The sequence below is a fragment of the Callospermophilus lateralis genome, chromosome 2 (assembly GCF_048772815.1).
Source record: "Callospermophilus lateralis isolate mCalLat2 chromosome 2, mCalLat2.hap1, whole genome shotgun sequence".
NCBI lineage: Eukaryota > Metazoa > Chordata > Mammalia > Rodentia > Sciuridae > Callospermophilus > Callospermophilus lateralis.
In genome coordinates, this window is record NC_135306.1 from 135,200,878 (window position 1) to 135,222,392 (window position 21,515).

Sequence of the window (21,515 nt, forward strand, 5' to 3'; positions counted from 1 at the left end):
TGTGAGGCTCACTCTGATGAGAATGGCAATCATCAAGAATAAAAAACAAAACAAAACACAAAAACCAATAAATTCTGGTAGGAAAGTGAGGAAAAAAGTAAATATGATACACTTTGGTAAGGATGTAAATTGGTTACTGTACTACAAAGGAACAACAATGGAGTCTATAAATTATTGAAGTAAATTAATCATCAAATTAATTCCAAGAGATGTACAAAGATAAGAAAATAGCAGTCTAGTTATTTCTAAGAAAGCAAAACACATCACTTCACAGAAAACAAGTTCAGTTTTCTGATCAATAAAATTCACATATTTCTTTGTTTTGATATGGTAAAGTTGCCAGAGATGCTCTTCTATGTTCTCACCTAAGAAATATGTCTGTGGGCTAACCAATACTTGCTGCAGGAGTAATAATATGATAACTATGAAGTGATCAGGGCCTTCATGTGGTACTGGCAGAGTTCAGAAATCTTCCAGCCAGTCCCAAAGACGCTCTGTGAGTTCTGGAGAAGAATGAGTTAGACTTTCAAGTTGTTTTCTTTCTTTTTCTTTTTTTCTATTGCCCTAAAATAATTCCTACTTCCTGCAAGAGATTGCATTTCTTGAATATTGGGCTAGATGCTTGAATGGATGATCCATTAAGTAAGTACCAAATAGAAATTCATTTAACACCTTGGTTAATCTCTTTAAAAAATTGTGAGAACTTCCTCATCAACAGCCACTGATTTTACTCATCAACAGCAACTGAACCTTCAACGGTCAACATTAAGTGTAATATTTGGAATATTTTTATTTTTTATGAAATGATAGAGCAGAAATATCATCAGTTTATGTTTTAGCAAGCATTTTGGAAAATTTGGAAATATTTTGCTTCAGATTGACTTTACTTCTATCCTGTTCTGTAGTAAGTGATACAGTTATTGGTATCTTTTTTTAAAAAATTTTAATTTAAGAATATCTTTGATCCCTCCATACAGTGGACATTTCTCCAGCCCTCCCATTCAAGATCATGCTTCCCAAAGCCTCCAGCAAGAGCAGGAATTGAGATTGGCACTGCCTTATTCATCTTAAGAGTGTGTGGGAGAAAAGTCAAGATTATTCCTAGCACAGGGAACATTTTAGGGCAACTTAATTTATAATTCACATTATGATTATTAATATTTGTTTTTATATAGTCTAAGTTTCTCAGGCTGGCCTTGAACTCCAGATCCTCCTGCCTTAGTGTCCCAAGTGGTGGAATTACATGTGTGCACAACTGGGACACCTGTAATTTGCTCATTATTACAAAAAGAAAAGAACAATTTTAAAAAATGTGAGAACATTTGTTTATTTACTGATTTTTAGAAATAGTGTTTTCAAAAGAATAAAATCATAGTGCCACTCTACCAAAATTGATCTTTAAAACTGGGTGCCTCCCTTCCTGGCATACTTCACACTAAGATTCAGCTGTGGGAATGCAAGGGTTTTAGAAGGAATGGGAATTCATACCTGATCTTTTAGTTCTCCAACATTTGAATATGCACATATACAATTTATGATCTGGTAAGTTTCACAACTGTGCTTTCTAGAAATGAACTTGGATTTGAAAAGCACAGCTGCACAAGGGATCTATAATTGTCAAACACAAAGACTTTATTTCCAATTGTAAATCAAATTTTCTAACAACATCCACTCCTCTGTAAAGTATGAAAATCTGTATTTATTAAGCAGATCTGAGCAAGAGTTGTGGCATATTCCTGTAATCCCAGGCACTCAAAGGCCAAGACAGGAGAACCACAAATTTGAGGCCAGCCTATGCAAGTTAGTGAGGATCAAAAAAAAATTAAGCTAAATTCTGTGTTAGAATTTAAACATAAGAATATATATATATATTACACACACAGGCAAGGCTGGGGATGTAGCTCGGTTTTAAAGCACCTCTGGGGGCTGGGGATTTGGCTCAAGCGGTAGCGCTTGCCTGGCATGCCTGCGGCCCAGGTTAGATCCTCAGCACCACATACAAAGATGTTGTGTCCGCCGATAACTAAAGTTTTAACTAACTAAAGTTATAATATTTTATAACTAAAGAATAAATATTAAAAAATTATTTCTCTCTCTCTCTCTCTCTCTCTCTCTCTTAAAAAATAAATAAATAAATAAATAAAGCATCTTTGGGTTCAATTCCCCGTACCAATAAATGAAATAATTGAATTTAAAATAACAAAGGGCTGGGATGTAGTTCAGTGGGAAAATACCCCTGAGTTATAGGAGAAAAAAAAGAAGATGAAGGAAATATAAAAGAACCTACTATGTATTTTCCCAAAGCATTTATAAAGTTGCTGTAGGGTTGTTGAGAGTAAAAGGATTTAATTTTATTATTCTGTTTTTCAGTATTTTTTAAAAATCCTGATGAAATAGTTTCTGGTTCTTGTGTAATTGCAAAGTAAAATCTAAATATGTGTTTGCATTGTTTGTGAGAAAACAATGATGCTTCATTTAGAGTTTTCAAAACTTGGAAAGCTGACTTTTAATTCAGCCCAGAGAAATACGGACCACCTTTCCTGAGAAAATGTACCCAAGTTCCTTCCAAGGTGGATCTGAAATCTGATATCAGAGAGGGAAGAAACGTTCAGGTTTGTTTCACTTTCCTTTGAACTCTTCACTGGCCTTTTAGTCTTCCAACTAAAACCACCCGGGTACACTTCCATCTATAACCAAATGGGTACACTCTTCACTGGTATCTACTGGTATCTACACGCAAATGAGGAAAATATTGGACTTGTTACCTGGCAATGTTCTCTCAAACTCTGATGTTATTTGTTTGTTTGTGGTAAATCTTAGATTCAGAGACCCTGAAATCAAGATTGTTTAGAAGTTGTGGGTGGGTGGATGGCAGAAGCCAACAATGGACAATAATTTGCATATTTTCACACAGAACTGGGTCCTAATTTAGGGCTGCTCCTTGATAAATTTCCTTCTGCAGCTCTAACCAAGAAGAACAGTCCAGCAGCAAGGCTTTCCTGCAGCGAGCTCTGCCGGGTTCTCCCACCTGAAGCTCACAGCGCTCGGGCTCGGATAGGCTCGCTGAGTCATACTGGCATCATAGAAGTTGTTTAGATGCAGGACATCAAATCCTGGGTCCAGCAAAATGGCGCGACTTCTGCCTGCGCTCTACATGCACTTCGACTCCGGAACTCATCCTTCACACTGTCCTACCTGCTCTGCTCTGTTCTGTGTTTGAAAATTTTGAGTCCTTTCATGCATCAGATGGAACATCTTTTCATGTGTTTGGAAATTTTTGATATTCTTTGCCCATTTTAATTAAGTCATTGCTTTGAATGAACTCTTTAAATATTGAAGGATCTCAGTCTCTAAATAGATTGTATTGTCTTCTAAGTTGTGTACATATCAACAAGTCATTTCTATATACATGAAACAATGGACATAGGAAATGTATTCAAAATTCCATATTCAATAGTGAAATGTATTCAAAATTAAGACTTGCAGGGACCTCCATGGTTCTGAATATTCTGGCTGTGTCTAACTTTATATCCTTCATTTATTCCACTCTTTCGTTAGCTCACTCCCTACTCAATGGTTCAGTTCAGTCATTTGAACTTAACACTTTCTCCCACTTGATTATCCCTGCCCACCACACCCTAATCATGTTTTATCTCTAAAGTCAGATTTTTTTCTTATACTAGTCGGGATAAACTCTTCAGCATTTATGATCACAGTAACAGTATTTTCCTTCATAATACTCAACCTTATTGAAGGTAAGTGATTATTCCTAACCCTATCTATTCAGTGCCTTGCTCTTGAAGTAGATATTTGAACTTTCATGAAAGCAGTTAGTTTCCATAGATTCGTCTGCTTTTTTAATGGTCTGTCCTTGATGCCTAGAACATGTTGTTACTAAATAAGGAATAAAAGAATGCATTCCAATTTATCAGTCACTGAATAAAATACATACTAACCAACAAAAAGACTTCAATTATAGTGAAAGCAGCTGACATTAAACTCTCAATTTCCATTAGACATCAACACTTACTCATGTAATTTGAGAGAGTGATACACTTCTTTGAACTAATCCAACATTTATATATGTATTTGTTTATTTACTTTTGGTTCTGACAATTCCTTTTCCCAGGAGTACAAACCACTGATCCATGTTCCCAGAACTATTTCTATTTTGTTTTGAGACAGGGTCTCCTAAATTACTTAGGGCCTGGCTAAATTGCTAAAGTTGGCCTGGACTGTACATTCCTCCTGCCTCAACTTCCACAGTAGCTGAATTATAGGCAGAGGTTGTCATGCTTAAACATTAATATTTTAAGAGCCATATAGGGTGGGTATCATAGTGTGTGCCTGTAGTTCTAACTCAAATGAGCACAGGAATTAAAGGCTACTTGAGCAATACAAAAAGCAAATGCAGGTCTGGGGATGTGGATCAAGTGGTAGCGCACTCGCCTGACATGCGCGCTGCACTGGGTTTGATCCTCAGCACCACATACAAATCAAATAAAGATGTTGTGTCCACCAAAAACTAAAAATAAATAAATAAATAAATATTACATAATTCTCTCTCTCTCTTTCTCTCTCTCTCTCTTTCTCTCTCTCTCTCTTTCTCTCTCTCTCTCTCAAAAAAATCAGATGCAGCACAGTGTTACATAATCTATTTTAGAAAACTTTTTAATTTAAACTTATATTTTTATTTGACCAATAAAATCATATACACTCATGTAAACATGATACTTTGAGGTACAGACACATTGTGAAATCACCAAACCTATCTAATTAATCTATGCATAACCTATTCATCACATAGCTATTTTGTAATAAAAATACTTAACATCCTCCAGGCATGGTGGTGCAGGCCTATAATCACAGCTGCTGAAGAGGGTGAGGCCAGAGAGTCACAAGTTCAAAGTCAGCCTCAGTAACACAGTGAGACCCTAAAGAATGCTTAGTAAGATTTTCCTTGTTTGTAATTTTTTTAAAAAATTGGGGATTCCGATCAGTGGTTAAGTTCCACTGGGTTCTATCCTTGGTATGTATGTATGTATGATACAGAAAGAAAGAAAGAAAGAAAGAAAGAAAGAAAGAAAGAAAGAAAGAAAGAAAGAAAATACTTGACATCCACTGCCATACTATTTTCCAAACACAGAATATATTATTATTAAATATACTCATCATGTTGGACAATGGCTAAATTTTCCATATATACTAACCAACAAAAATCTTCAATTACACTGAAAGTAGCCAACATTAAATGATCAATTTCCAGTAGATATTAATTTAATCATGAAATTTGAGGGAATGCATCACTTCTTTGAACTAATACAGCATTTATGTATGTACTTGCTTATTTGTTTTTGGTCCTGACAATTGAATCCAGTTAATATCATAACAAGCCAAAAATCAGAGATGGAAAAACAGAAGGATTTATTGCACAGCTGCCCTGACACCCAGTAGACAATGTTTTTATTGTAGCTTAAATCAAAGACTATGTGCTTAGTGCTCAGTCATCCACAGGTGTTGACAAAAGAAGGGTCTAGGTTAAGTGGGTCTAGGTTAAGCATTAATTCAGTATTTTGAAATCAGCTCACTAAGTAACTGCCATTCAAGTCTATTGATTCTCCACCAAGACAAACTGCGAATCCTGAGAAAAGTGCCTCACTCAGAGCCAGAGCACTGTACCTTCTTTGTTAAAGCAGATTACAATTGTTTGCCTTTGGGTTATTTGATTCTCATTTTCCCATCTGGAGAGTGTGTGAGTGAGCAGCCCATCCGCACTGACAACAGAGGCTTACTGCCCCACAGGTGCTCAGTATGGGGAGATTCAGATTCATAATCATAAAAGGATGATTCCATTTCATAAATACCTCACAGGACCATCTCCAGGGGTCTTTTTGCCATAATCAAATAAGAAATGCTGCTCTAGTTCTTTGTTATAAACTGATTATGCATTTTATAACAAATTTTGTAATTGTAAATAATTGATTTTAAAGTCTTTTAGGATTTTTTACTGTCTTAATGACAGCTAAAACTTTGTAGGGTGCTTACTGTGCCCCAGGTAATGCATTAATCCTGGCTCTTTTAATATTCATAACACCTTTCTGAAGTGCTAAAATTATGGAGAAATTAATTTTTCAAAAAAGAAATTAAGCTTGAAAAAAAGCAAAAGAAAATCTAAACAATTAAGCTTGGAGAGAATAAAGAGCTCAAGACTACCTAGTAATGTAACTATGTCTTGGAATTAACTCAGAAAATCAAGTATAGAAGAACTTAATTAAGCTTCTCATTAATATTTTCCATCTCTAGCAACTTGAAACCAGGATGTTACTTAAGATTGAGGACTAGAGATTGGCTTGGTGCGACACACCTTTAATTCCATCAACTCAATTGGCTGAGACAGAGAATTGCAAGTTTGAAGCCAGACTCAGCAATTTTGTGAGATTGTAAGCAACCTATTAAGACCTTGTCTCAAAATAAATAACTTTAACAGGCTGGAGATACAACCCAGTGGCAAAGCAACACTGGGACCAGTTTCCAGTACCCTAAACAAACAAAAAATAATCAAATAATTGAGAACAAGAAAAATACTTGAGAACAAGAAAAACACTGAAGAATAATTCTGAAGCTTTATTGGAAGTAGAATCACTCATTATTCTTCTAACATGCTGATTTTTATTATTTCATCATTCTTCATACAATATGGCTGTGTTCATTTGTGTGTGTGTGTGAGTGTGTGTGTTTGTGTGTGTATCCTATCATTTTCTTATCTGAAAATTTAAAAAATTCAATCCATCAGATTTAGGGCAGATCTTTCTCTTTATGCAATTACCTATGACACTTGGGTTTTATAAAAAACAGATCTTTGGTAGATGCCAAAGAAACACAAAGTGGATGAGCTTGAAACTTTACATTTATCAAACTGCCAAGCTCCATCTCAGTTTATAACAAAAGAAAGTCCTAAACTTAACTCTGCCACAGGTCTGCTTTTGGTTAACTAAACATTTCTTTAATTGAGTAGAAAAAAATTTACCCTAAATTTAGTGTAGGTTTGAGAAGCCTTATTTCATTAATGGTTTTGACAATACTCTATGGCTTAACTACATTTCCATAGCTGAGGACAAATGTGTGTACCACCATGCCATATAATGGTTTTCACCGTTGGTTCAGTGGTAAGGAGTACAAAAAAAAAAAAAAAAAAAAAGAGAGAGAGAGAGAGAGAGAGAGAGAGAGAGAGTGAGAAACAACAACAAAAAAAAAAACAACAAAAGAAAGAAGTAACAGAAAAGCAAGAATCAAAATCAATCAGATATTTCAAACTTTAAACTCCAGTAGAAAAATAAATCAATGTTTTTTAATTGAGATGTTATTGTTGTAAAACAAAGTATTATTTAATAAAATAATTGTTTCACTTAAAATGTCTCTTTGCAAAACCTAAGTCATGTGAACTTTGTGTGTCTGACCCTAAATCTCATCAAAGTTGTTTACTCTATTATATAAAGCCAATCACTGTGATCTCATAGTGCGATCCAGCACTTTTAGAAGAGGTAACCTATAGTGGGTGTGGTCTTAGGTGAGTCTCAGGTATTTAAGTAGGGCACTTCTCTGGAGAATGTTTTTTTCTCTAAGGTTCCTCTAAGGAGCAGCCCAAATTTGGTGGAGGCGATCCCCCACTCACTGTCTTGACAGGGTCACAGTGAGAAAAAGTGTTGGCAAAGCCGCTCTCCCACTGTCTTGACAGGGTCACAGTGAGGATGAATGCTGGCAAAGCCACGCTGGTTGGTGGGTAACCGAAACCATGAGACCCTTTTTTATGTAATTGGGACTTTGCATTTTCATGCTTATGTTTCTCACAGGAGGCATGAGTATGTTAAATGCCAAACAAATTAAATTTCAGATGGCTAGAACAGAACAGGTAGTTCATGCCTTGGAGGCCATTCTACCCACCCCTCAGCATATCAAGGACAAAGTAAAAGGCTATTCTTCTATCTTAGTACATTGTGGACAAACCTAATAACGGACAACATCATCCTCTAAAAAACAAACTCTTTGAGAACTAGTGCACCTTGACTGAGAAACAAATTCTTTGAGAACTAGTGTACCTTGACTGAGAAACAAAGAAACTCTTTGAGAAAGCAGCTCAACCAGTTTTATGAGAATAAATTTAGGAATCAATTAAAATAGGTTTATAAGACACAGTTTTAGAATAATGTTAAAAATATTATTTTATTTAGATTCTTAAGTTTAGAAATTCTTAAGTCTTTAGTTGTATAGGTTTCTGATATGTTTTAAGGATGATTCATAAACTTTAAGATATTTTAAATATAAGATTTAAAGGGACTTTTTTAGATGGGAATTTTAGTTTAAAAATAAAGTACAAGTGTACTTTAGGTTAATGATTGATTAGGAGACTTAGAATCTGGTTACGTAGTTTGGCATTAGTTAATAAGGAAATAACATATCTTGGGAAAAATAGTAAATCTTGGGAAAATCTGAAGGATGTAAATTGGTGACATGTTTTATTGATGATTCTGTACTTTGATAATTGTATGGCTGGGGGTCATATCCTGGAAGAATGTAGATCGGTGTGCTCTCAATCATGGTTAAGGAAATGTCATGTGTTGGCAAAGTTTTAAATTATGCAATCAATGACGTATTGTGAATCTATAATGATGAGAAAAATTGTAATAAAAAGGGGACCCAGAGAAAGCTGCTTTAGCTCTCTCTCTGGAGATTGCTCAAACGGAACGACTCCTGTCACATCATTTCGCCGACGCCACTCCTCCTTCAGGACTCCCTGGACCCCGCTGGGGCTGGACCCCGGCACAAATTTACAGCTGCTGAGCTTTGGAGACGTAGTGTTACTGACAAAATTTCCTCACTTCCAGACATGAATTTTCTAAGAGTCGACTCTGGTGAGTTGGATACTTAGAAGAAAGGCTTTTCAGTTTACTTTCTTTTCTAAAAATTGTTTGAATTTACTTTTCAACATAATTGGGTTTGTCCAAGTAAAAAAAAAAAAAACCTACTTTGTTTTTCCTGATATACATACATGTATGTATGTGTGTGTGTGTGTGTGTGTGTGTGTGTGTATACCTTTTTAAAAATATTTGTTTCTGTAAAGTGATCTGAGTAATTTTTATTCTATTACTTTGTGTTTTATTAGATTTTCCAGGTCTGAAATGAAATATTTTTGCAGTTTTATCAATTTAGAACCCATAAAATGCTTAAAATGTTCAACATATTTTATTCATGTAATAGTATTATGCACATCTATTTAGATTTATTTTAGCGAGTACCAAGTATTGCATTCAGAGGCACTCATTCATTGTGCCATGTCACCAGTCATATTTTGTATTTTTTTTTTTTTTAGAGACAGGGTCCTATTGAGTTGCTTTGTGCCTCGGTTTTGCTGAGGCAGGCTTTGAACACTCCATCCTCTGGCCTCAGGCTCCAGAGCCACTGGGATTAATGTTCTGTGCTACCATGGTTGGCTTATAATTTTAAGGTACAGATTTGATTGTAAAACCCTTGATGTGAAAGTCCTATTTGCTGTCCCTTTAAAACCTTCAGTTTGAAAACTAGATTTGAAAATTATCCCAGTAGATGCAACAGACTTGTAGAGGTTTTCAAGTGGGAAGTTTGATCACTAGATAAAAAACTAGAAATTAAGATGAATTGATCATCAACGCATCTCTAAACTGAAGGGTAGTCTCTGGGGAGGAATACACCATGGTTACCATTGTTAATTAATGCTCTCTCTCTCACTGTCACCATTTTTTTTTTTTTTTTTTGGTATTGGGGATTGAACTCAGGGCTAATCTACCACTGTGTTACAACTCATTTTGAAATGGCCTCACTAAGGTGCCCAGGCTGGCCTTGGACTCAGTGTCCCTTTGCCTCAGTCTCCCCATTAGCTGGAATAGTTGGCATGTGCCACTGCATTGGGGTTTCCTGTTGATTTTATTTAAATAACAATGGATGAATTATTGCTGATTATTACTATAGCATGCACACCCATCATCTGAAAATATGAAGGCACTCTGATGTTCAGAACTGATTCTGAGAAATATTATTTTCTTTAATGAGAAGTAATAGAAATTTTCTTTTTAATTTCCTATTCAGTCCTTGGGCTAAAACTCAGAACATTACAAATGCTGGGCAAGTGCCCTCCCACTGTTTGCATCCCCAGAATTTATATTCTAATTTTCTATTTAAAACTTAATTCATTTCTTATTGATAATAAGGATTGAACATAGGGTTGCTCTACAACTGACTTACATTTGCAACCCTTTATTTTTTATTCTGAGACAGTATGTCAATAAATTGCTGAGGTTGGCCTCACACTTTTAATCCTCCTGCCTCAGCCTCCAAAATAGCTGGATAAGAGGTGCATTGATACACCCCACTTTCATTTTCTTTTTTGAAATATATTGTTTAATTATGGTTAGAAGCATAAATTCACCTGTTTGTAGTTTCAGGAATTGTAAGTTGAAGCCAACGGTGATTAAGTCAAGCAATCTTCAAATGAATTAAACTTAATTTTATTTGTCTTTAGAAAAATTCATTTATGAGTTGAGAGGTGGAAAGTGTAGACATATGTCATAAAGACTGTCTTTACATTTACTATAGTCATTGAATCAGAGAGAGAGCGAGAGCGAGAGCGAGAGAGAGAGAGAGAGAGAGAGATGGATTTTACATGGGTATCCAGAGCAAACACCTAATGTAAGTAAGTCCGAAATCATCCTAAACTTTCTTTGTCCCAGTATTAAACTTGCCCAAATTAATGAGAAAATTGTTTTTTTTTTAAATCTAGATCATGCTCATTTCATTTTGTCATTTGTGTTATAGAAGAAACTCAACTTGTCGATATTTTTTTTATATCTATATTTGCATTGCAGGAGGTTAATAGAAAGATTATGCATGACTCAACTGAAAAAACAGTGACCAAAGCCCTTTTATAATTGTAATTTTCTCATCAAGACAGAAGGATAACACTCTCTTCTCTCCCTCTTTCCTCTCGATCCACCCTCTATATTTTTGGTTTCAGAAACATGGATTCTCATGCCTTGCAAGACTTCCAGAGTGCACTCACATGCTCCACTTGCATGAATTACTTCTTAGAACCTGTCACCATTGACTGTGGACACACCTTATACCAACCCTGCCTCTACTTCTGCTGGGATGAAGCCCAAACACCCAGGTGCTGCTCTTAGTGTAGAGAAATAGTTGAGAAGACAGACTACAGGACTAACACTGTTGTCAAGAAGCTGGCCTCTCTCGCCAGACAGGCAAGACCTCGCTCAGACAGCAACTCTGGGCACCGCTCTGCAGGAGAACTGGGGAGACAAAGGGGCTCTTCTGCGAGGTGGACAAGAGCCTGCTGTCTGCACGCTGCTCTGAATCACCTGAACACGCGGTTCACAGCTACAGCCCAGAAGCTTGTGTGGCGGAGGAGAACAGGGTGAGTGATGTAACCTAGAACCTGTAGGGTCCAGATCAAAGAGAAGGATGAAGACTCGTGATAATGAGGCAGATAAGCCTGAAGATGGTAGAGGTGGTGATGTTTCCGTGAAAATGTGCTGTATAAATGCTGATCAATTTGACACTAAAATCATAAACAAGTTGAATGCTCATGAAGGGAATTTCCTCTAGAAATATTGTCCAAAAAACAGGGCATGGTGGCTATGCCAATAATTTTAGCTCTTCAGCAAACTGAGGCAGGAGGATGCTAAGTTTGCAGCCAACTTGGGCAGCTTAGCAAGACACTCTGCTTCTTTTCTTTTTTTAAAGCGCTGGAATATAGTGCAGAGGTAAATTATTGACCACTATGTGTGAAAATTTTTCTTCAGTATCCAGTACTGAAAAACAAATTAAAAAGTAAATATATTGTCCAAATGTGTGAAATTTGGCATCAGTACAGCAGATGGCTAGCACTAGGAACATGAACTTCTGTTACTGAAGCCTAAACCCTTTTATAGTGAGACTATATAAAAACTGCTTTCTCATCAAATGGATTGTATCATTTATGGACTCTTAAAAATCTTATTTTTTCTTCTACTTTACCCAATAGTAAAATTAATTTTGACTATTTTGTAAAAATTGACTCTTTAAAACTCAAGATTACTGTTCTCCCCAAAACTGCTTTATTCTAGCACACAAAAGATGAAACCAAAAGACTGTCTTCCCAATCACTAAAGCCTATGGTAATTTTGCAGGAGAAAATTGTAAAGAAAATGGATCCTTTATGGCAAAAGACTCAGGAGATGCAAGATAATCTAAATAAAGAAATTAGAAAATCTGAGTCCTTTGTGGTAAGTTTGAAAAAGTTTTATTTTTATGCAGATTCAAATGATGCTCTCAGCTGAATTGGAGCTAATATTGAAGGATAGTGTTTTTCTCTCAGACAAGGCAGTGACATCTAATAATATTAAAAATGTAGTGACCAACACAAGCTAGTGTGAAGAATATTAGTATAAAGAGTGAATGAGGCATGACTGTTTTTTCTTGTACAACTTTGGAGATTTGGATAAATCTTCCCAGACACTGAGAATAAGGCAGTCTTAGTTCTAGAGTCGAAGAGAAATAGATTTTCAGTTATGGGCAAAGTGGAGTAGTATTTAAATTCACAAAACAGTGTGTATGAAAATATTTTAAAATATGTAGAAGAATCAGACAAAGGAACAAAAATAAAAGAGAAGATTGAGGTAAAGAAGAAATAATTCATTAAGAACACTGAAGTGGCGACATAGGGAGGTAGGCTGGGATCCTGCAGAGGTCTTGATTTAATCAGGAGAGAGACAAGAAGCAGAAAGTCCAGTAGACAGTACTAGTAAATATTTAAGACACTTTGCAGGCATCAGGTGGAAAGTATATGAAGTACTTGCTTGATGCTAAGACTATAATGTTTGAAGTTTTACATTTTCTTTTGAATGTAATCTTTTTTTAATGAATATATCTGCAGGACTATGTAGTTTTAAGGAGGAACATGATCAAAGTTCAATGTCAAATGATGCAACGGTTTCTCCTTGAAGAGGAGAGATTTCAACTGGAGACACTAGAAAGAGAAGCACAGGAAATTTTACAGCAACTCAGAGACAGTGCAATCAGAATGGCCCAACACAGAGAAAAGCTGAAGGAAATGTACAGAGAGCTGACTGAGTTGTGCCACAAATCTGACATGGAGTTGCTCCAGGTGACCAAGGTGGGTTCTTCCTGAGAGAGAGGAATTCTTGTCTGGGCAATGTTGTCTGCAGACCCCACTGTGCTGAGCTGAGTGACAGGAGATCCTTTACACCCATCGTTGTCCAATCACTTGTCTCTGTATATTCTGTTAATCTTGAGAGACTGTAAGTCATTTAGAAGGTAAACAAGACAAAATTCTTGTATCATTAAGACTATGATACCCACAGCAAATTATTCAAAACTCAGTGATCATAGGAAGGTTAATTTTGTTGAGGAAATATTCAGTTTATATTTCCCAACTCCATTATCACACTCTGTTCTCCTGCCCAAAAGCAGCTGAGGCTTTGCCCCTCTCTTAGACAAGATGTACAGAGTTTTTAAATCAATTACAATGCACTATTTTCCAAATAGGTCACTGTTTAGTTTTAATTTTCAGAGATGGTCAAATCTGTTTTGGGAACTAAGACAGGAGTCGAGTGACACTGGAAACTAGGTCCTGTTGCATCAGTGCACAGATCCTTTGTAAGCTCCATCCTTCTCAGTTCACACCAAGGCTGACTTTCACATTTAGTTTCAGCTTTGGTATTAACATAGTCTAATGTGATTTCTCAGAGAAAAAAATGTTATACACACACACAAACACTCATACACTCATACACTCATACACACACACACACACACACACACACAGGCAACAAAGTACCAGAGAGAATGCAGAAGAACTGTGTTCACTTTATTAATATTATCTCTTTCTTTTTTTCTTTTAGGACTTAGGGGACATATTTGAAAGGTGAGTTTTATGTATTAATCTCTGGTTTATGAGAAACTTGTTTTTATCTTGAAGAAGATAAATTTTTGTTTTCAGTTATTAACATCTTTGTCTGTAGATATTTAATATTTTGTTTGAAAAGAAGCTCTGAGCTAATATGTTCCTTGGTCTCAAAAATGTCCTTTTATGGCTGAATTCAACTATACCTAAGAATGATTTGGTGTTCTGGGTTTTGTTGCACCCATTCCTTCTATGGACTCCAGCCCAGTCCCCATAAACCTGACTAAGGAGATTTTCATAAGGTATCACACAAAAGAATCTAATTCTAGTGAGGTAGAATATAAACAAGATAGGAAAGAATAATTCTCCCTAGGATGGGAAAAAGAGGAGGGCTTCATTACCATAAGTAACAATGACCAGATCCTGTTTCATCATGGCAAAGCCCTTTTTCAGAGGGGAAGGGCTGCCTGAGAACCCTCAGAATCAGTGCTACCAGGCTGTACTAGATTCCCTCCATGGGCAGAGATGATCAAAGTTGCTGGCTCAAGGAACTTTCCCATCTATAAACCAATGACTGTATCATTGGTGACCTCTGTCACCAACCAAAGTCCCAAAGGTTGAACAATCTGCTTTCTGTAAGATATCCAGGATCTTTGCATTTCCCAAGGTTGATTCAGAAATACAGGGAGGGGATGACAATCATTTTTTTTTAAGTTTGATAGTGTTTGAGAAAAATAAAGACTGGATATTAGTACATCTGATTTAGAAAAAAAAAGTACTATACAATCCCAAGTGTGTTGAATAAAATGTATACCTAATTTACCAACATGGGCAATTTCTACAATATCTTGGATTAAAAGTGGTAATTTTGTAATGATTTTGTGTTTGATCTTTGGTTTGAAAGTGTAACTGATGTCATTCTTTACAGAATCAAGTTGCTGGAGTTGCAGAAGCTCCAGCCAGTGAACCCAGAGCTCTCTTCATTACACACCACTGGAATCTTGGATATGCTGAACAAGTTCCGAGGTAGGAGTGGGCCCTCTGGCAGTCAAGTTCAATTATTTTAGTAGGTTCCTCAAAAAAGATGGTTTCCATTTTTAATTTTTTTGAAATGAAAACATTTATATCTTCTTTTCCTGTCTAGTCATAATACAATTATCAAGACCACATTGGTTAACTTATAGTGCAGACACATATTTGATTTCTGATACAGACAGTACAAGAGAAGGAATATTATTGGTGTTTTGTGGCTATTAAGCAATGCAATGCTTATTTCTCAGAGCAGCCATCAATATTTTGTGCTATTTCATTTTATTCTAATTTTAAAGATTTAAATATGATATTTTTGGTTTTCAATCTATTATATATTCCAAGTGCATTTATGATGTGCAATGAGCAAATAATAATTTCTATTTATAAAATGTAAGTTTTTAATGAACCAAAAAATGACTAAATTTCTCATAAATGGATCAATTTTAATTGAATGTATGGTCGCAGTAGATAATATAAGTCAGAGATTCTTTTCAGTAAAGGGTACAGATGGTTGCTTTCCCTCAAATTATTTGATGTGTGATAATGAAGCAGGCACAATCATAGCAAAGTGATGTCTACTTATTAATGGTATTAAAAACAACTCAAGAAGAGATTTCTAGTAAAGAAAAAAGGACTCTTGGGTTTTTTTTTCTGAAACAAACCATCCAAAATTAGATATTAAATCACCCTTCATACAGCACAGAATACCTTTAGTTTTCTTTTGATTGCCAAGATAATTTAAAGATTTCTGGGTGCTACTGAGGGCATAGGAACTATTCTTCATACATGATTGAGTTTGAAATCTCTCTACTCTCTAGAGTTTCTTTAAGGAGTAGTCAATAAAGATTGATTAGGTAGATAACCTTTGCCCAAGGCATGCAGACACCATTTACTGATCTGAATTTTTTTTTTTTTTTTTTTTGCAGTACACAATGGACTTATTCAAAGATGGGCCAATCACTTATATGAGTCTTCCTGATGAAGTTAGAAATAGGATATTTGGAGTTGATGGTGCAACTGGGAATCCCCAAACACTGGAGAGTTGTGTTATATGGGGTGTTGAGGCCTTTAACTCTGGTAAACACTTGGGAGGTGGATGTGGGGAACACCTCCAACTGGATTATAGGTGTGTGTAAAGATTTTACAAGTGACAGTTTTGAAGGTCAGAAAAGTTTTGTCTTATTTTCCTCGAAGAAGAATAATCACTGTATTCTCTCCACCAATTCCCCATCCTTAATTCATTATTTGCAAAGGCCTGCAGGTCGAGTTGGAGTATTTCTTGATTATGAAAATGAAACTCAGCTTTTATAATGTTTGCCGAGATTCCCTCATTTACAGTTCCTTTTCTTCCTCCTTCACATCCCCTCTAATTCCAATTTTTGTCTTTGGTTCTCCATAAAATTGAGGTTTTCCTAGGCATGGTTTCACATGCCCTTAATCCTTGCTACACAGGAAGCTGTGACAGGAGGACCACAAGTTTTGAGGACAGAATGGACATTTAAAAGAGAGATAAAAATGGGGTTCAAAGGAGAGTTGAAGGCCAGTAGTAGAGCACTTTCTTAACTTGTGTGAGTCTCTGTGTTCATCCACAGTAATGAGAAAAGAAAAAAAAGACAAGTTTTTGAAAATGAAAGAAAAAACTGAGAAAATTCAAAAAACTATGATAATTCATTGGTGAATGCCCAAGTCTGAAGAAACTGTGTTCTTGGGAGTTTCTCATGTTATGTTACATACCTACACTTGATGTCTGGGGGTCTGTTTTAACTTAAGGAAGTATAATCATTTTCTGGCCATAAATTATTATAAGCACATTGAATTTATAAATTTGTTCATTAAATTTTATTTTAATAAAGTGTTTTGAAACCACCATAATATGATTTGAGGTTATTTTTCAGACCCTTCAAAAAAATTTCAATACCTATTATCATTAGCTTTCCATTCATTCCCACTTCTCACTACCTGGAATTCTCTTAAATGTTTAGGTTTTTCTGGATTTGTGTATTTCAGAAAGTTCATGAAAATGGATATGTGTTGTTTTTGTATCTTCTCTCACTTAGTATAAAACTTTCAAGGTTCATCAATAATGCAAACTATGTGTTTAATGTACATTTTTTTTAATCAAACCTGTTCAAATGCTCATCAAATTGATATTTACTTATTGCCCCTAGACTCTAAATTCCAAGATCAGAAGGGTAGTACTACCATATTCTTATTATCCAAAATGCAATTCTTAGAAGGTAATATGTGATACAAATGGAGTGAAAGAGTGGATTAATTAACCAATAAAAGTTATATCAAGAAATAGCAGTATAGCATTAAAAATGCTTCCCAAAATGCAGATAACAAGGGAAGAAAATACTAATATATAATTTTAATAAAAGTCAAGTAATAGGTGATTTCCAGATTCATAATATTCTATGGGCTGGATCTGAAAGTCCCTGAAAGGGCCATGGGTTTAAAGGCTCCTTCCTGAGATGTGCTGTTGGTTCAACAGTTATACAACCTTGGTGGTATGCAAGATGAAAAAGGGTTTCCCAGGTGGGTGGCCCAGCACCATGAGTAGACCCACTGAGACAGAATTGCAGATGACTGAGAAATGTTGAAGATGGGATGCAGATTTTTGTTTTGGCAGTCAGTCAGATCCCTGAGCCCTCCTCAACTAAGCACGTCTGTTCACTTTCTTAGAAATCCACATTCAATGAAGAAATACGTGCCAGTTCAAAGTGGTTGCGTTTTGTTCCAAAGGAGAAGGCAACCACACCTCACCTTTGGTTTCTCCTGTCCCCTGTGGTGCCCTCCACCTCTCTGCCAGGTGACTGTTATGTCCCATACTCGAGAATAGAGGTAAAAATAGAAGCACGGGTAAGACTGAAGTGGAATCTGAGCTGCTGTTCCAAGAGGACCACCTAGAGGAAGGAGGCTCAGGTTATTCAAATGTGGAGCAAGAGGGTGATGACCAGAAACGTGTTTGGAGGGTTAAACTGAAAATGCTATGTGTTATGTTAAGGAGGAAATGGATTTGCTGGCACACCTCACAGTGGATGGAATCTGGCACTACTGGGATAACAAAGTCATTCCACCTTCAGAAGATTTCTCAGAAGAAGCTGAAGTCTTATGTCATACATAGGGCCAGCCTTCAGAGTTTACTGAAATTGGCAACCTTATAAGTCTTGCTTGCATCTGGAGATTTTTATGCAAACTTGTAGATCCTGGACATCCCTTTCGTGATCGCATTTGATAACTAGAAACATAACGATAAGATTAAGGATGTGAATGTAGCCATATGCCCAAGCGGGACTGATTTTGGAACCCAGGATGGAAGAGCGATTTTGAAAAAGTCGCCTTGGCAGTTGCGGAAACTGAACGCTAGGGGGCATACAGTTACCTTGACTTGGAAAAACGGATCTCCTTTTTAGCCTTTTTGTATCACACGTGTTCAGCTTTCTCTTTTTAACAGATCAGAAAGGATATGTGAACTGCATGATTTTTAGAAGTTCCCACACACACACATAAACTATATTTTGAGTGATTTATAACTGCATTAAAAAAACAGTGTCAACAATGTAATTTTGTAATGACTTAGAAAATGGTGAGGGATGGCAATGAAAACATAATCTCCAATTTTTGATCGAAAGAGCTGCAGATGAGAAATATAATTTTAAAAAGTTATATTTCCAAATACCTTAAACTGTTACTTTTCTTTGAGGATGCACTCTATTATATGGAAAAATTACTATATATATGGAATATAGGCCTACTGTTTTTTACTTAAATTTTGTCATCAACTCTTCCACTAAAATAAGCCTTAGGTGAGATAATTAGGCCTCATCACCATGTTTAAAACTTATGAGATCATTTTTTTAATCATTCTTTTAGTGGTGTTGGGAATGAATTATACTCAGTTTCACCAGAACCCACTGCTCCCTAGATTTAGTACTCTACTAATGAGCTCAGCCTGAGTCTTTTCTTTCATGCCTGGTGAGTGGCACACACCTATAATCCCTATAATCAATTTCTGAAGACACTGAGAATTCATTCATGCCTAAGCAAGTTGCAGAATTTGTAACCAATTCCCATGCTTTCTGCCTTTATGTGATTCCCTGTTTGGTTTTAATTGTTGCCTGCTGAGAGCCATAGCCGAGTCGGAATGACGCATGGCATTTTTGCCAGAAGTAGTGGTTGTGAGGTGACGCCAACGAGCCATTAAGATGATGACTTTTGAGTTCTCATGGAGTTCTCTTTGAGTTCTGGTTGAGCTCTTGCGGGGATTCCTGGAGAGTTTGCTTTGGTTGATGAAGTTCCCGTGAAGGCAGTTCCTGTTGGTGTGTGATGTTCCTGGAGGAGCCACGTGGTGTTCGGGAGAGTTCCTGGGGAGTGTGTGTGGAGTGTGCTGGTGGAGTTCAGAAATAAAGTTTGCTCCTCTTGAGTGGCTTGTGATTTGTGCCCAGCCAGACTGCGGCAGTTGCCAGTTTGGTCAGACTTCTCCTTGAAAATAAGACTATTAGATGAGTGACACTGGGTTCCTGGGTCCCATCACCTCAGTGCACAATTTCTTTCTGAGCTCCTCACTCTCAGTGCAGTGCACACCAAAAATGTCTCTCATGGGCTATTTTAGGTACTCTTATCAACAAAAGCTCTGATTGCAACTTACAAGGAAATAAGAAAAAGTAATTTATTAAAATATATAAGTAATACTAAAGAAGCAGAAGGGCAGAATTCTCCTGATTAACATTATTTTTTTTTCTTGAAGGAATTGAAAAGCATATAGAGGGCTGTGGATGTGACTCAAGCAGTAGTGCACTCGCCTGGCATGTATGTGGCCTGGGTTCGATCCTTAGCACCACATACAAACAAAGATGTTGTGTCTGCCAAAAACTAAAAAATAAATATTGAAATTCTCTCTCTCTCTCTCTCTCTCTCTCTCTCTCTCTCTCTCTCTTTAAAAAAAAGAAAAGCATATAGAAAATGTATTTTTACATCTTGATCTCTGATTTTAGAGAAATTTGTTTTCTTGTTGATAGTGAAGATATATTTTGAATTATTAACATCATTCTTTGTGGCTAGTTAACAATTTGTCTGAAAAAAAGCTGTGAGGTAATAGGTTATTTTATTCACACATTTCCTTCTTGTGTGGATGAATTTAAATATACTTATTCATTCTGGGCTTTGTGTCACCAATTTGCATTATCCTCTCCAGCCTCACCTAAACATAAAAAGACATTTGTTCACAGGCACCTCAAGGAACCCATAGTTTTGAGAAGAAAAAGGCGAAAACCAAAAATAAAACAAACAAACACAAACACACACAAACACACACACAAAGAAACATTCCCTAAGGATGAGAAGCGGGGTGGGGGTGGGAGTTCATCACCATGGTAGCAATATCCAGATCCTACATGGCCTAGGTATAGGGAGAACACAGAGTGGAAGGGTTGCTAGAGAACCCTCAGGATCAGGGGTGCAATGCTGTAGTAAATCCCTTCCATAGGCAAAGATGATTAAAATCTCTGATCCAAGGAACATTCCCCTTTAGTAATCAATGACTATGTCATTGTTGACTTATGTGGACTAAATTCCCAAAGGCTAAACTTTCTGCTTTCTGTAACATACCCAGGATCTTTGTATTTTCCAAGGTCCATTGAGAAATACAGGAAGAAAATGATATTCAATAATTTTAGAAGTTGGGTAATGTCAGAGAAGAATGAAGACTTTATATTTTGATATAAATTAAGCTTACAAAAGCCATAACATTTCTTATATCTCCAGGAGTTTAGAATAAAAAATATAACAAATTAATCCCAAATGGAAACATTCTGGCATTTTTTACAAAACTGTGTTGTTGCAAATTTAAATGCCTCAGGCAGTAAACCAGGAGCTCAGTTCAGGGTACATCACCAAAATCCTGGGCATGCTGAATAGTGTCAGAGGTAAGAAACAGTCCTCTTGCAGTCAGGCCTCAATTTCATTCTTTTTTATTTGTTCTAATTTCTTATATATGACAGCAGAATGCATTTCAATTTATATTACACATATACAGCCCCCTTCATTTTTAAAACGTTAGAACAACTAGGGATATCAGGAACATATCAAAACATTGTAAAACTATCCATACTAAGCCTCCTCAGCCTAACATCATTTTAAATATATAAAAATAAATAAATAATAAAACCAAAAACCTGGGGATGTAGCTTTGTAGTAAAGAACTTCTGGATTCAATACCCAGTACTAAAAAATATGATAAAAGTAAAATAAATTCACAGATTAAATAAATGATTCATCCAGATTTCCTTATCTAAAATATTTTGTAGATGACATTAGCTTTCTAGATCTTCCTCTAGTTTCCAAAAGTCCAAGTCTGACGTTGACTAAAATCTCTGTAAGTTTCAAACCTTAAAATCTAACTCATAAAACTGAAAGGTATCACTTTAAATACTCCATCTAACAATGAGTATTTTTGAGTAATTCAGCAGATTAAATTTTAGCATTTTGTGTATACCTGTACACAAACATATACATAAATATACAAATAGCATAA

The 21,515-nt window shown here is 36.1% G+C and overlaps 1 protein-coding gene across 1 annotated transcript in view; it reads left to right on the forward strand.

Moving 5' to 3' along the window:
* Positions 1 to 3,127: 3,127 nt before the first annotated feature.
* LOC143640667 (putative N-acetylated-alpha-linked acidic dipeptidase) overlaps positions 3,128 to 21,515 on the forward strand; it is a 357,153-nt gene continuing 338,765 nt past the window's right edge. The window contains 5 exon segments of the mRNA XM_077108330.1: positions 3,128 to 3,214; positions 11,282 to 11,458; positions 12,959 to 13,198; positions 13,947 to 13,969; positions 14,877 to 14,974. Of these exon segments, the coding sequence (XP_076964445.1) occupies positions 3,128 to 3,214; positions 11,282 to 11,458; positions 12,959 to 13,198; positions 13,947 to 13,969; positions 14,877 to 14,974 (625 nt within the window).